The 16,734-nt window shown below is 42.2% G+C and overlaps 1 protein-coding gene across 11 annotated transcripts in view; it reads left to right on the forward strand.

Annotated features, from left to right (window-relative positions):
• Positions 1-16,734, forward strand: part of PDE1C (phosphodiesterase 1C) — a 286,375-nt gene that overhangs the window by 83,581 nt on the left and 186,060 nt on the right. For 5 of the 11 annotated variants that reach the window (XM_017822925.1, XM_017822934.1, XM_017822972.1 and 2 more), the window contains exon 1: positions 1,955-2,081. The exons of the other annotated variants lie outside the window; for them this stretch is intronic. In XM_017822925.1, coding sequence (XP_017678414.1) covers positions 1,981-2,081 — 101 coding nt within the window. In that variant the 5' untranslated portion in view covers positions 1,955-1,980. Of the gene's footprint in view, positions 1-1,954; positions 2,082-16,734 lie in introns of those variants that run through there. 11 annotated transcript variants of the gene reach the window in all.

The raw sequence follows: 16,734 nt of genomic DNA on the forward strand, positions 1-16,734 counted from the left end.
CCATGGAGAAAAACATCTCCCGGCATACTACAGACACTTAGCCCAGTCTAAGACTGTTCCAAGTCTCTGCAATCTTCCCCCAGCCAGGGGCTGGGAGGGGGCCAGAGGCCCCAAGGGGCTCAGAGCCCCTTCCTCGTGGCTCACAACATGGCCACCTCTCCACCAACCACCCAAAAACTACAACTCATCTCTTCCGGTGAGCTTGTGATATGTTTACATTTTCGCAGGAGCGCCCATTGGGCAAAACTTCAAAACATCCAGGGGTTTCCACCCCTTGGGGTCTACCACTTTTCAGCCTCTGGGGGAAAAACCAAGGTCCAAACCACCACACCCCTCAAAACTCGCCTCTTTTCTCTGAATGTGTACCAACTTGACTCAGCTAGTTGCTGGTTATATTTGAGAATCTCACTCAACTGCAGAGAGCTGAAGATGGTTAACAATTGCAGCAGGACTGTAACTGGTAACTCCTTAAGAACTACTCCTGGGAAAGGATTTAAACTGCTTGGAGTGATGGCTGATACAATAGCACTTAGCAATGAGAAAGAAAACAGTCATATACAACCAGCTTTCTGAAAAGCAACATCAAGTACTTCAGAGACCTGCCCTGGACGCTAGGGCGTTGTAGGCATATGATTAAATGTCATGGCAAGGAAGAGGTGACTGCCTGAGGTGCTAATTCCTTTGCTGCAGACTCTGTGTCTCAGATGACAACTTTTGCAAAATGTAACGAAATGCATAAAGACATTTTGACAGTTATTTTCCCTCTGCTCTGCTGGCTTTGGCTGAGAGCACCACATCAATAACCTTAACTAAAGAGAGGCATGCAGGGATCTTGGCAGAGTTTGAGAGATGATTTATTGGGTTGGTGCAATGAAGTAAATTCCTCTTCTTCCTGCTACCCAGAGCATGAACACTGCAGGTGTAGAGAGGCATGTCCAATACCTTGGTCCCTGATGTATCCAGGGTGTTCCAGGTGACCCAGAGGCAGGCATCCTATTTTAACCTCCACTGTACGAACCCATTATTGAAAGACACCGATACATCTGTGACTAATGTGTTGGGCTTGTTCTCTCTTCAGTGTACTAACTTCCCCTGCCGTATTCCGTGGGGCTTTAAGCAATGGCACTTTACTAATTTGTTCACTTTTAAAACTGGATTTTGCCTCAGTTGAAGCCTTACAGCCCCTGCTGTGTGTCACTCAGCAAAGCAGACCGACTGCAATGAAGTAGATGGCTGTTTACCAGAAGTGGGTTGCTCACTTTCTGTAATTTACTTTTTTTTTTATTTAATGCTTTGGCTTGCTTGGGTTTTTAATCAGAGAGAAGGACGCAAAGAGGGAGACAGAGAGGAAAGCAGTTCTTGGGCTATGTTGACAGACGACTGTTTCCTCAGTTGTCAGGTTTTAAGACTGTCGGCAGCGCTGCTGGTAAATGGAAAAGAAATAATGCTAGGGCGGGGAGGGCGAGGCTGACCTGACGGAGACTAGAGCGGAGGGGCTGTGTGCTGTCACGATCACGGCGGCAGGCAGCCTGGTACGGCAGCGCCGCAGTCCTGGTTAGTCCTGCAGCTGCCCGACTCCCCATAGCTGCCCCTACAGACAGCTCACTTGTCAGCAAGGGATTTTCTTCCCCTCCTCCCTTGATACGGATCCCTCAGCTGGTATTATGGATTGTATCCTTGGCTTATTGTAATAAAAAAACAAAATAAAAAACAAGGGAAAAAAATCCGTGTGGGTTTGCAATCTGGAGATGAGCCTTTGATTTTCTCGGTCAGCCTGAAGGTGGTTGCATGTTGGCACAGCTGCCCCCCACGTACACCTGAGCGCTCGCAGCTTGCCCCCGCAGCTCCACTTGCCGGCTGGGGGAAACTGTCTGCCAGAAATGTTAGCTGCTCCCGGGCAGTGTTGAAGGTGGAGCCTGTGCATGCGTAGTGGCAGCAGCCGCCCTCTCAGAGCTTTAACCAAAGAGGTAACCTGCAGCTATGGAGTCACCGACTAAGGAAATCGAAGAATTTGAGAGCAACTCTCTGAAATATCTGCAGCCAGAGCAAATAGAGAAAATCTGGCTTCGTCTCCGAGGCTTGTAAGTAGTACTTTTTTTGTTGTCTCTTCCAATTTCCTCCAACTGTCAAAATTATTGTAGTACTTTGTTTTTTCTTTCTTGCTGGTACGTTCAGAATCTCCCGGGAGTTTCCACACCTGTTCTCCATAAATACAGTGACTTAATCTTAGCAAAATGTCAATTTACTTCTTTAAATTGAACTGCTTCTTAAATTGAACAAACATTTTCAAGTTGGAATGTAGAAATGTCATTAATGAAGCATTTTAAGATATAGGCAGTTACTGAGATGCTAGTTACTTTGAGTGTTATACTAGAAAAGTTTTGTTGTAGCCTGAATGGTACTTAATTGAATTCTGGTTTTGATGCAACATAGAGAAGACTTTTCCCCCACTATAAATGTACACAGTTTCTGACACTGACATGATTAATAAGAACAAAATAGGCAGAGAAGGCACAACTGGAATACAGCTGGAATAGCATTTGTAATGGCAGGAAATTCATCTTCCACTGATTGGATTGTACATTTAGCCTGACTTGCCATGAAATGACTGGACATTGCCTCCTGAGTAAAAAAAAAGTACCTGTACTTAAAGAACTTGGCACTGCAGAGCAGAAAAAGTTGTAGTGTCTGCTAGCTTATTTAGAAGCAATATCTGGTGTCTTTTTCAGATTCTCGGTATGTAAAATACTATCTACCAGCAATAAGATCCTTTACTGGCAGCAAACCATTTATTTGTCCATCAGTTTTCGGCCAAGGAAAAGAGAGGCATTACTGTGTTAAGCTACATACCTTTCTAAGTTCAGAACTGTTTGGTTTGTTTACTTTTCTTCAGTCTTACATGCTTGAGTTATTAAAATTTTAGCCCTCAAGGGAAAGGCTGGGGAGAAGGAAACAAAGAGGCTTGGAAACAGCAGAAGCAACAAAATGAAGGAAGAGTAGGCTAATAACTGAAAACAAATAGGTCCAAGTTAAACCTGAGTTGCTCTTTGAGTGCTATTTTGTGTGAGAAACGACGGAATATATTGCAAAGCATATCCAAAACTTGTGAAGGACTCCAAGCAATCTATGAGATATGCATGAATATGTATTTCTTTCAAGGCATCACTCCAGGAAGCCTGTTGTGTGAAGGAACTTAATCAAAGCAGATAACAGCTGTTTTGTAAGCCTTCCAAATTGAAGAGCCACGCAAAACAAGCCTTCTAATTTTTAAATCTGTGCCATGCTGTAGTATTAAGATTTCTTGAATTTCTGTCTAATATGGAGTTAAGGAGCATGCTGATTTGGATTCCACCTGGAGTTCATAGGTAATTGTTCAGCAGCATTGTTGTTTGGGATCTCTCTTGCAGTTAGTACAAGCTCTGATCTCTTCTACCTTTTGAAAAGTTAGAAAAACTTGAAGACTTATTTTAGATGCGTAATAGCTAAATCTCAGGCTGTTTTTCAGTATAGCTCTCTTTGTCAGCGTGAGTGTAACAAACTTGTCTCTTCTTCTTTGTGTCAAGATTTCTTTGCCTAAAGAGGAGAGAGATTTTTTCTGCAGAATTCTTGATCCCAAGAAGGAAACTGAATTGTGTTCTGTAGAAGATTTTGCATTCCCAGTTATTTTTTGGAGGCTTTTAGTTCATGTATACACACACACACAACTGTTTGCAAACTGAGGTTTGGCATCATGTTTTGTGTTTTTTTCTTGTCTGTCTTTATGCATGCTTATATGTGTAAGAAGAATGATCACATGTGCACAACCTTCTTAATTAAATCTTAAATAAGATGCTTCAGCCTGGAGAGGTCAAATACTGCTTGAGAAGACACCTTTCTCCTCTGCCACTAGTACACTGACAGCCATATCACACAGAAATTAGTTACAAGGCACAGCAGTGCTACCAGAGCAGTCTTACAGAGGTAGTGAGAGAGGGCGTGATGCTGGCTGAAGATGCCTGAGGAGTTGTAGTCTGCAGCATACAGATATCCAGATACCCAGTAATTTGATTGTGATACCTCTCCTTAAATGGGAAGGGTTGTGATGATTTAAATAGTCTGAGGTGCTAGGCATGGTGTTAGACACCTCCTTGGTAGGACTTCATCTGTGACAACTCTGGTACCTTCTCACCCCCCGTGCCCCAGCTGGTGTGTTACTCACAATGATTTCGTGGACAAAACAATATCCATCACCTCTTGCAATATTTGGCTTTTCTAGAGGGCCAGGAATGGGGCTCTTTTAATTTTCACTCCATCTCGGCCTGCTTGGTTTGAAGGGAATGGAAACCCAAAGGCTGCTGCAAAGGGGTGGTTAAGTTGAGGCTCTTTTCAGATGCCCCTAATGTAGTGTATTTTCTGTTTAAGCAAGTCTAGTGAGGGCTTTTTTTGCCACGAGCCTGGTACTGTTCTGTCATGGAATCACAGAATATGCTGAGTTTGGAAGGCACCCACAAGGATCATTGAGTCCAACTCAGGCCCTGCACAGAACCATCCCTAAGAGTCACACCATGTGTCTGAGAGTATGTTCCTCTTGAACTCTGTCAGGTTTGGTGCTGTGACCGCTTACCTGGGGAGCCTGTTCTGTCCTGCAGGATGGCTGGCCTCTGGAGGTTTGGGCATGGAATGTATACTTTCAAGGTATAGGGAGGTCTTTTGGACAGCAGGGAAGGACGGATATTTGTGAGGCTGAAGCAAGGTGTCTGTTGCAACACGAATCATATGTTGCTCTGAAAACCAGACAAGATACTGAATTTGTCTCTGGAGTGGAGAGGAATGGTTTGCTTCTCCTTTTCTCTTTGTATCTCTCCAAGATGTGGTTTCTTAGTCAGACAGCCTGGTTGATTTGTAAGCATAGCGGTGTGAGGCAGTGGTTGTTACGCCATATACAAGTTCCTTTTTCTTTAACTGTTTAAGAATGAGCTAAAATACTAATGTATTGAATGTACTGTACTGAAATGTTTTTACTTGACATATACGTATTAATGGTGTAATGATTCTGTGCATTAATTTATATGAGAAACAAGTCAGTGGACCTATAGTGTTTTCTCAGGTTTAAGGGAGTGTGGTAAGTTGTCTCATAGGGCAGAAAGTCATCTGTGGCAAAATCTTTGGGTGTCTCTAACCAGAGATTTATGAAATAAATGTTGCCTTTTACACATGACCTATTAGATATCAATTTAAGTTTAGTCACAGCTTACAAAAAGAATCTTTTAGTGATTTGTTATTAGTAAGCTTTGAGGAAAGCTTTCTGAGTAAGCCGTTGTTGGGCAAAGGTACTACTAGACGATTTCCTTGCAGAAGAGGCCTCCCAGGAACAAACCTGCTTCAGAGTTTTAACAACGTCATAAATGAATCAAACTGGAACAGCTTCAGTCCCTTTAAGGATATCTAATAGGGCTTTTGCTTTTGGCTGCTAGAGAGTTACATATGAATCCACCTTCCAGTCTCCAGTGATTGCTAATAATTTTGCTAAAATTGAGACTTTCTGCTCTGCAAAACTTATCAGTTAAGATTAGGTGAGAGCCATGACAGTTCACTGTTGGCAGCAGAGCTTGGAGACACTATTTCAAAACACATGGTTTCAAGATTGCTTGGTTGCTTTTCAAGCTGATGGTTTCTCTAGGGAGGTAAGGGCAGTGGTGGTTTTGTTGTGGTGTTCTTTTAGCACTTGGAACCCTAGCTGTGGGACTTGAACTCCCATCTGCTAGCTACAACTCTTGAAATTTCACGAAGTGGCTTCAATTGCTTCCTGATTTCTCAAGAACAGAGAAGCCCTTTTCAACACTAGGATTAGATGTTGTGTCTGAGGACATTGAAGAATGCTCAGGTATATATCCAAAGAGCTTTGTGAGTTTCAGTAGGGATGTGCTAGTTTACAACAGCTTGGAGATATTTTTTGTTTTGATTTTTGTTCCTTTTATGCAGAAAAATAAAACCTTTGTTTCTAGCTATTACAGTAGTACTGGCATCACTGGCATCTGCTGGTGCCTCTGCAGTGCTTTAAGCATTGCACGAGGAGAGGAGGGAAAATGGACTTTAACCTTCTTCCCAGTAGCTGGGCTTATAATGTTGAATTGCTAAATACATAATAAATCCCTTCATTCTCAGTGTAGTTGTTCCTCATGCTACTCTCATAGAATCACCAAGGTTGGAAGAGACCTTTAATATCACGAAGTCTGACTGTCAACCCAGCACTACTACTGTAACCCCTAAATCACTAAACCGTATCACCTAGTGGCAGCTCCAAACACCTTTTAAACACCTTCAGGGATGGTAATTCCACCACATCCCTGGGCAACCTATTTCAATGCTTGACCACCCTAACTGAAAAAACTTTTTCTAATATCTAATCTGAATTTCCCGTCTCAGCTTACGGCCATTTCCTCTAGTCCTCTCGCTGCAGGTATGGTAGAAGAGACTAGTTCCCACCTCACTACCACCTGTTTTCAGGTAGTTGTAGTGAGCAGTGAGGTCCTCCTGAGCCTCCTCTTCTAAAGACTAAATAAACCCAGCTCCTTCAGCTGTTCCTCATATGGCACATTTTCTAGACCCTTCATGAGCCTTGTTGCCCTTCACTAGACATGCTCCATCACTTCAATATTGTTTTTAAAGTGAGAAGCTAAGAACTGAATGTAGAATCATGGAATCATAGAATATGCTGAGTTGGAAGGGACCCACAAAAATCATCGAGCCCAACCCTTAGCCTTACAGAGAACCATCCCCAAGAATGACACCATGTGCCTTAGAGTATCATCGAAATGCTTCTTGAACTCTGTCAGGCTTGGTGCTGTGACCACTTCCCTGGGGATCTTGTTCCAGTGCCCAGCCACCCTCTGGGTGAAGAATCTTTTTCTAATATCCAACCTAAACCTCCCCTGATACAACTTCAGGTCCTTGGTCCTGTCACTGGTCACCACAGAGAAGAGATCAGTGTTTGCCCCTCTTCCCCTCACAAGGAAGTTGCAGACTGCGATGAGGTCTTCCCTCAGTCTCCTCTTCTCCAGGCTGAACAGACCAAGTGACTTCAGGTGCAGCCTCACCAGTGCTAAGTACAGGGGGATGATTACTTCCTTAGTCCTAGTGGTTACACTATTCTTGATACAGGCCAGGATGCCACTGACCTTCTTGGCCACCTGGGCACACTGCTGGCTCATATTGAGTCAGCTGTCAACCAGCACACCCAGGTCCCTTTCTGCTGAACAGCTCTTGTGCCACTCCACCCCCCGCCTGTAGTGCTGCCTGGCACTGCTGCAACCCAAGTGCAGGACCCAGAACTTTGCCTTGTTGAACCTCACACAGTTGTCCTTAGCCCACTGATTGAGTCTGTCCAGGTCTCTCTGTAGAACCTTCCTACCCTCGAACAGATCAGCACTCCCACCCCATTTAGTGTCATCTGCAAATTTCCTGAGGGTACACTCAATCCCCATGTCCAGATCATCAACAAAGATGTTAAACAGGACCTGCTTCAGTACTGAGTCCTGGGGGACACCACTGGTGACCAGCCACCAACTGGATTTAGCTCCATTCACCACAACTCTCTGGGCCCAGCCATCTAGCCAGTTTTTTACTCATGAAAGAATCCACCTATCCAAGCCACAAGAAGCCAGTTTTCCCAGGAAGATGCTGTGGGATTCAGTTCAAATGCTTTACTGAAGTCTAGATAGTAGAGGAAGGAAAGGCTGTGGATGTAGTCTAAGCAGGTCACTTTGTTGTAGAAAGAGATCAGGTTGGCCAAGCAGGGCCTGCCTTTCATAAATCTGTGTTGGCTGGGCTTGATCCCCTGATTGTCCTGCATTTACCATGTTAACATCCCAGTCCCTAAAGCTTAACTGGGAGTATTACTTTTATATTCAAGACTCTAAGAGTTCCTACAAAACTCTTGAAGAGTCTTTCGTTCTTTAACACCTTGAGATCGCATAAAGAGAAAAAACCACACACTTTTTCTGAAGAGATTTCTTTTAATGTAGTGAGAAAATATGCATTTTGGCAAAAGTTTGACAGGAGTAACGTACAACCAAGGCAGAAGCATTTCACTAAAGCACCCAGCACACCACAACCCTCACAAAACTTAGTAAAATCAGTTTTCAGTTAGCCAAAAGAAATTAAGAAAGAAAGGAGAGATTAAAAGAAGGAACAGGATAAAGAGAGAGAGGAGAGAAGGCATAAAGATATTAGAATAAGAGAAGAATAGTTACTGCCAAGAATCCTTCACATGGTGACAGCCAGAGAAGAGAAAGAGAAGGCCCTCTTCCCCTCTATTTATGTGGTCTGGCCCTCCAGGCAGGATGTCCAGTTCACTGACCACTCAGTGCCTTCTAGGCCAGATTGAGGGGTGGTGTAGCCAATCAGAGGCTCCCGGGGGGGTATGATGTGGGTGGGCTATGAGGCAGATCTGTTTGATTGGCAGCTCTGCCACATGGCTTCAGTGAGGCTGCAGGCCTGACCATGAGGATTCTGACTTGGCCCCTCCCCCAACACAGATTGGTTGATTTGACCCATAATCTAGTGAGATTCGGTGTCTCACAAGTAGTGCTCAGGATGAGCTCTTCCATAACCTTGCCCAAAACTGAGGTTACGCTGACAGGCCTGTAGTTCCCCATATCACCCTTCCAACCCTTGTTGTAGGTGGATGTTACATTTACTAATTTCCAGTCAGCTGGAACTTCTGCAGTAAAACCAGGTGTCTTGGTTTAACCACAGAGCAATCAAGCACCTTGCAGTGAGATCAGGGAGAAAATTGGAAGGGTAAAAGCTAGAAAACTCGCACACTGAGATAAAGAGAGTTTAATGGGGAAAGCAAAAGCCACACACAGAATCAAAGCAAAACAAGGAATTAATTCACTTCTTCCCATGGGCAGGCAGGTGTTCAGCCATCTTCAGGAGATTAGGGCCCCATCACGTAAAGTTTACTTGGGAAGACAAATGCCATCGCTCCAAACATCCCCCTTCTTCTTCTCCTCACTTTATATACTGAGCATAATGTCATATGATATCCCAAAATATCCCTTTGGTTATTTTGGTTCACCTGTCCCTGCTATGCTCCCTCCCAGTTTCCTTTGCGTACCTCCTCACTGACAAAGCATGAGACAAGCCAAAAAAAAAAAAAAGTCTTTGACTTAAGATAAACATGCCTTAGCAAAACACCGAAAAACATAAGTGTGTTATCAACACCATTCTCATGCAGAATTCAAAACAGAGCGCTGTAACAGCTACTGAGACGAAATTAACTCTATCCTAGGTGAATCCAGGACACCAGGACTGCTGGTAGATGACTGAAAGTGGTTTGGCAAGTTCTTTCGCCAGTGCCCTCATTACTCTAGGGTGGATCCCATCAGGGCCAATAGACTTATGAGTGTCTAATTGGCAGAACAGGTCACTAACAATCTCCTTTTGTCACAAACTTCCAGCTCAGGGAGCTGGGTATTCTGAGGGCAACTAGTCTTGATAAGACTGAGGAAAAGAAGGCATTAAGTACCTTTGCCTTTCCCCTGTCACTCTACTAGCCTCTGCATTCAACAAATGATTAACCTTCCTTTTGCTTCCAGTGTATTTATAGAAATTTTTTTTGTTGTCTTTAACTGTAGCAGGCAAATCAAGTTCTAATTGGGCTTTGACCCTTCTAATCTTTCTACATGATCTCACAACACTGTTATAGTCCCTCCTTCTAGAGGTGGTAGATTCTCTTGTTTTTTCCCCAAGTTCCAGCCTAAGTTCTGTGTTTAACCAGGCTGGTCTTTTTCCTTGACAACTTGTCTTTCTACACATGGGAACAGCCTGAATATTTAACAATTCCTTTTTAAAGCACATCCAGCTTTCCTGGACTCCTTTACCCCTCAGGGCTGACTCCCAAAGGACTGTATCAATCAATGTCCTAAACAGGAGAGCCCATTGTGAGACCCCACCTGAAATACTAAGTCCAGCTCTACGTCCCCCAATATTAGATGGATGTAGACTTGCTGGAGCACCAGAAGGGGCCGTGAAGATGAACAGAGGGATGGAGCACATCTCTTATGAAGACAGGCTGAGAGAGTTGGGGTTGTTCAGCCTGAAGAAGAGAAGAGACCATGGAGACATTATAGCCCCCTTACAGTACCTGAGAGGAGTCTACAGGAAAGCTGGCACATGTAATGATGGGACAAGTGGTAATGGCTTTAAACTGAAAGAGAGAAGGTTTAGATTAGATACAAGGAACAAATTCTTCACTATGAGGGTTGTGAAGCAGTGGAACAAGTTGCCTAGAGCAGCTGTGGATACGCTGTCCCTGGAAGTGTTCAAGGCAGGGCTGGACAGGGCTTTGAGTAACCTGGCCCATGGCAGGGAAGTTGGACTAGATGATCTCTAAGGTTCCTTTCGATACAAACCATTCTGTGATTACAAACAGCAGCAGTCTCTGAACTGTGACATAAATGTGATACTTGACATTGAATTCCCTAAGAAATTTGATTGGCAAAGACAAACACATTTAAAGCAATATCTTAGAAAACTTCATGGTTTTGCTGAAGATCTGGATCAATATTTCAGCATTTAGGGCGTATATTCCACTTCCTCTGCAAATCACCATGCATCCTATCCACAGTGAAGAGGTCCCAATGATGGATCTTATGTAAGATTTTTTTCTTATGTAAGGTCTATTCTTGAAGTAAATGATGAAGCAGCAATTGATTTCAGTGGGAAAACATGGAGCTTTGGTGACTGAAGATGATCTGGCAAGTGTCAGAGTGCTACTGCTCAGTTACCTGTTTCCTTGTCTTATGTGCTTTACAATATTTTTAGGATTCTTTAGTTGAAAAATGTCACACAGGGAACAGGTGGTTCTGCCAGTGACAGTATTCTGATCTGCTTAATTTTTATTTATGTGGCCATCATAAACAGGAAAACAGAACTCTCTTCAATTCCAGAAGCACAGTCTATACAATGGGCTTTGTCCCCTAATATTTTAGCTAGCAGCAGATGGTAGAGATTAAAAAAGCCCATCAGAAAGCACTATTTTGTTAGGAAAAGTGTAAATTAGTCTGTTTTCAAGTGGAAAATATGAATATGCTGATTTATTTCCAGAGGCGAGAGATGTACTCAGGCTGTCTTTGTTCTTGGTTTCGGTCCTCCTGAAGCTTCTGAGTGTCTGGGTTTAAACCAAAGGCCTGTTTGCCCTGAGAGCAGAACTAAGCTACCTTCAACCATATTTAAATACAGCTGCTGCCACCCTTTTTCTCATTTGGCTTTCCTAGTGGGCATATACAGGGATTATATGTCAAAGAACCATATCAGGTTCTTTGTAGGCATCTTAGGTCCAAATTTCACTTTTTCTGTGGTTGTCACAGTTCCTAGAAGGATTAAGAAGGTCTCATTAGTCACCAAGTGGGGACTGGGTATGTGCTAGAGGCAGCAGTGTGACCTAGAGGTTCCTAATTTGGATGAGCTGTGGATATGAATATCTTGATTAGTTTTAAGGTTTGTCAGGAACTGGTTGATCCATAATATTGTTTTTTATGTAGTGTGAAGAAGGGCTCAATTTTACCAGTAGGCTAACTTGTAAGAGCTTGTTTTATACTGGAGTATAGTCTTTGAAGGGGCAATGGGAACAGAAGTGTTGCCAGCTGCTAATCTCATGCCTGACAAAAGGACAGAAGAGAGAATATATTCAAATAATATCAGAACAGCACCTTCAGAATAAGTTAATAAAAAAATATGGTGTTTGGAATTGTAATACTTTAGTAAACTGCATTTTGCCACAGTCCTTCTGTTACTTTGTTCCCCAGAGTGACTTTCATTTGAATGTTAAATCAATAGATGGGTACTATAGGTAAGAAAAGAGAGAAGACTTCATATTTAATAGTAAAATGTTGACTAAGAATTAATATAAACTGTTTTTTTCCATAATCATAAAAAAGCTTTTATTCTTCTGGGGATAGTACAAATAAAATGCCTGCAGCCCAAAAAGCTTATTTCAGCAGTCATAAAAAGACCACCACAATGTGTCATTGTAATATTAAATTCAGTGCTTTTCAAATATCACTGCTATAAAGCTTAAAATCCTGCAAGATATGAAAAAAGTTATTTTGGGGAAGATGAATTTATTAAACCTCAAGTGAAATTAACAGCCTCTTTCTGGAATTCTTTTTTATAACTATCTCAGTGGGATAGGAGTCTATACAGAAAGAAATAAAACCCAGTGGAAGACATCACTGAAAAATCCTCTGCATGACTATTTTAAAGGCTGTGGGGAGAGCTCATCTCCTAATCTGCCAGCTTTTGGTGGATTCAGATACTAAATTAAATCCAACTCAGCCCTTGAAAGGATTTTTATTTAGTGTGTTTCTTTTTCTTCATGCAATTCATATGAAATTTCCAGTTCCAGTCTTGTCTTGTTCCATCAAAAAATCACTTCAGCCCCTTCAAAATACTAGAAAAGGTCTGACTCTGTTCCTGACTGGTAGATGAGGGAAGTGTGCAGTTCAAGTATTAGGGTTGACACATTAAAACAGCGTAGCAACTGTGAAACATCCCTCTACGGGTGCAACTTGCTCTCAAAACACGTGGGATTTGGATAAAGCAGAGGTTTTCTAGAAGGGCTTGTTTGGATTCATAAGGCTGTTTTTGATCTTCTGAACTGTGCTATACTGGAAAGAATGATATTGATACCAGTGCGTTTGCAGGGGTAAAATTAAAATGCAGTTCCTGGCCTTCAGAGCATCTTTTTTTTTGCTTGTGTGGGGTTTTTGTTTGTTTGTTTCTTTGTTTTGTTGGTTTTGTTGGTTTTCTTTGGTTTTTGTTTGTTTCTTTGTTTTTTTTTGTTTTTTTTTTTTTTTTTTTTTTTTTTTTTTTTTTTNTTTTTTTTTTTTTTTTTTTTTTTTTTGTTTTCTAGGTTTTCTAAGTTACTGATGGCTTGAGAAAAGTTTAGTCCCATGATGGTGCAAAAATTTCCTCCAACAGTCAGGAGCCCAATGTTGTACTAAAATTTTGCAATAGATCAAGAGTGCAGCTCAAACTCTTTGTATTAAACTCAGCTGGTTGATTTCAGTAAAATCAGATTCCTCTAAACAATTGGTAAGGTCCATGTTGGGGACTTTTGAATTTTGCTGGCCAGGAAGGTGCTTGCAGAGTTCTTGAAGATCTGTATGGCTATTAATGAGAGGTTTGAAAGGCTGTGTCTCTGCCAAGGATTGCAAATCATGTCTCAGCAGTCTGGCTTGCCTTCTTTGAGAGAACTTCCATGGCTATCACTTGGTGATGTGTGAATGGAGAAGTTCATGTGAGCATAGGCATGCAGCGGGAGAAGATTGTCGTGATCTTTCTTGTCAAAAAAGATGTAGGAGGCAGTTTAGTTATTAAGACGCATATAGATATGTATCATAAGTTCTATGCTTTATTTCCATATCTGTCAAGCTGTGGAGTTATTTTGTTATTAATGTGACACTCTGAATGGCTATTACTAAGTCTGTGTTGTCACTTTAGGAGTGAATTCTTACACTAATAGAGAGAGACAGAAAGTTGCACAGCATCCATCTGCAGCATGAATCTTGGCTTGATGCAAATCTTATTTCAACATCAAGATTAGCACAACATAAGATCTGTGCAATTTTAACAGCTAAGACTATATAGTGCCCTTGAGCTACAGCTATAGCAGGCAGGGCCAAGGAGCAGAAGTAGAGCATTAACCTCCTTGCAAGGCTGAGCAGTTCAGATAGTTGATGTAAATGATGCTCAGATCACACTTCCTCCCTTGCCTCCTGGTGGAACAGCTGATTTTCTGGAATTCACTAGCAGTAAGCAGTTACTGGTGTCTGCTAAGTAGAGAGTCTGAATACACAATTTAGATATGCTCCTGTACACCTATTGATGCAGCAGGGACTGCTACAGCCAGATGGAAGAACTCTCTTTTTTCAGACTTGCTTGAAAGTGAAAGTAAGGAAGCTGTGGGGGTTGAGACTGGGAGGGGAGAATTGAGAGGTCATCTACAGGAGAGCGTACTGACTCATAAAAGGTATGAGAGGACAACCAGAGAGAGCATTTTAAAAATAAATAAATAAATTAAAAAAAAAAAAAGAAAAGTGGTGGTGGGGAAAGAGATAGTCCTGTGAGTTCTTCAGATCCCTACACATAAACATTTGTTAGATTTATTTATTTCCAGATTAAAATAGTTCATAGCACAACATATGCAAGTCATTTAGGAGTTTGAGTTCTGCTGAAAATCACAGCAACAAAGTCTTTAAAGGCACTTGAAAATGCTGCCCCTCTGTAGCACAGTATTTTTTGCCTCACTCAAATTCTAGTGAAGATGTTGAAGGAAAGCCTGGATGCTGCAAGGAACACCTCTGGTGGTAACTGCTGCACAAACCCCTGCTTCTGTGTCACCTTCTAAGCATGTATTTATTGAGACAAGTAAGGATCTCTTCTTCGGGAGGCCATTGCTTTGTTTCTTTAGAGTATGGGGGATCTTTGATATCTTGGCCACATTTTTGTCATACCACCAGTCAAAATTCTTCCTTCTACTGTTTCCATTAAAGCTGTCTGGGGAGTTCTGTTTCCTTTCTCTCATTGCGCTAGTGTTACATGTGCACAGAGACTACAGATTTGGATGCAGTTTGACTGGATGTGTAGATGAGGTAATTCATGTCATACAGAGAGTGTCTTTAAAGTGCCTTTAGAGAAAGGCTTTTGTATAAATGCTCAGCGATCTCTAGAAGACCTGTTTCTAATTAACTCCACTGCAATGAAAATATCTTTTTGCAAATAGAGAAGAATGAAATTCCTGAGTTATGCAAATTTGCTGAATAACCTGGAGTAAATTATCATAATGGTCCCACCTAGCATCACAATCTATGAAATATCAAATTTCAGTTTGAATTACCTATTATCTGTATGAAGGCAGATCTGCTCCTTTTCTGAGCCAGAGGCAGGGAACTTGACTCCTCCCTTACCGCAGCCAAAGCTTAAAGAGCTAGAGTCACTGTCTCAACCATGGCACCTGGTACATGGAAAGGACAGGATATACTTACCTAAATACATTTTTATACCTGAGGCTTCTGAAGACATGTTCCATCCCTTCCCCTCATGGCTGCTGTGCCATCAAGATACTTGAGAGACAGATGGTGTCAGGATGGAGCAGGGCCTTAAGGAACAGAAATCTTGCACAGCTTCTTTTGTTTCTGTGTATATGCTCAACACCTGTTCCCATCTTCCCACCCACCCGTCCCAGTTATCTCTCCCAAAGTTTCCTCCTGTGTGGTGAGAAATTCCCATGCTGAGACCACAGGGTAGAGTTTCCAAGCTTGCAGGTGGCAACATTTCCACCTCTCTCTCTCTCCTTCTTCCTCACTTCTTCCCTCTGCCCTCATGCCCAGTGGAGCCAGCTGTGTGCCATCACACCTATGTCATTCATGCCTAGGGAGTGGAGGAAGGAAAGATGGGCAACCTTTTTTACTCTTTACAGAAAATAATGTAGTAATACAGAATTGGTGCGGACAGAGCAGCAGGCAGCCTGCTGACGATGAAGAATTCTGTTGCAACCAGTAATTCTGATGATAAGATCCTCTGTGAAACCACTTCTCCACAAACATACCTTCACTGGCTACCCTAGAAGCCTGTTATTGCTCACATTACTTTCCTCTGTAATGTCCCTGCTCCTGGAGAAACAGAGAGTTCTAAGCAGTCTAGAAAAAAACACTGGCTCTTCATGAGAAATTTAAATGTCACCTTTTCCTAAGAGTGATATTTAATAATTGGTCTGCTTATGAGAAGGCACTATCAGGACAATAGCAATCCTAAGTCACTACACAAAGTAGTGTCGCTAAAAGGCTTGAATAATTTTCAAAACCTACCAGCATGCTGAAGGAGGGAGAGATTTGGACGTGGGGATGAGGAAGTGAACCTTTTGGAAAGGGAACACTACATCTCTGTGTAATTTTTTTTTCTCCCAGTGTTTAGGCTTGTTCAACAGTAATCCAAGTGTTTCAGTTTGTAACCTAGAGCCAGTAAAGGGCCTGGCACAAACCCACGAGATTTAAAATTCTGCGTCACACCAGCTGTCTGCTAGCAGACAGAAGGGATAGGTTGTGCTCCGGGGGGAGGAATAACAAGCAAGTGGGGGAAACAATAACAAGCAACAGTTAGATTTACAAATAGCAACAAATAGATTTACTAGAGCTTAGGGCAAGTTGCAGATTTGTTTGGTGACTTCATGCACACAGCTCATCTCTCCTGATGTAATTCCAGCCCATATTTCCTGTCTTGGTATTTTATCCAGGGTATGAAGAATGATTCCCCCCTCCCCATTGTCATGCATGCTGTAACTCATCACAGAGCCACCCTGCATGAAACAAGCTGGACAGCTGTCTGTTTGGCTCCTGCAGGATCTGAATATGTTAATTTTACACAGTAGCAGTGATTAAAGTAAGTTGTGAATCTGTACATTCATTTTTCTTTCAGGGTCTAGCAGTTTTTTGCCACTGGGGGGGAATGGAATTCCTGCTAAACAGTATTCCGTGCTTCCAATATACATGATACATCAATATTGCCCTTATAAGTGCTCTGCAAAATTCTGCTTTGCCTTGTTCCCAGACGAACTCTTCCCCTGTACTCTCCTTGTTGGCTCATTTTCTCAGCTTTTTTCTTAGGGAAACAAGCAGGATATAGCTAAAGAACTCACAGGAAAGATTGTGTATCTCCTTTATTTGAGACATTGTATTAGCAAGGAAGTGA

This window comes from Lepidothrix coronata, unplaced genomic scaffold, assembly GCF_001604755.1.
Source record: "Lepidothrix coronata isolate B3197 unplaced genomic scaffold, Lepidothrix_coronata-1.0 Scaffold3, whole genome shotgun sequence".
NCBI lineage: Eukaryota > Metazoa > Chordata > Aves > Passeriformes > Pipridae > Lepidothrix > Lepidothrix coronata.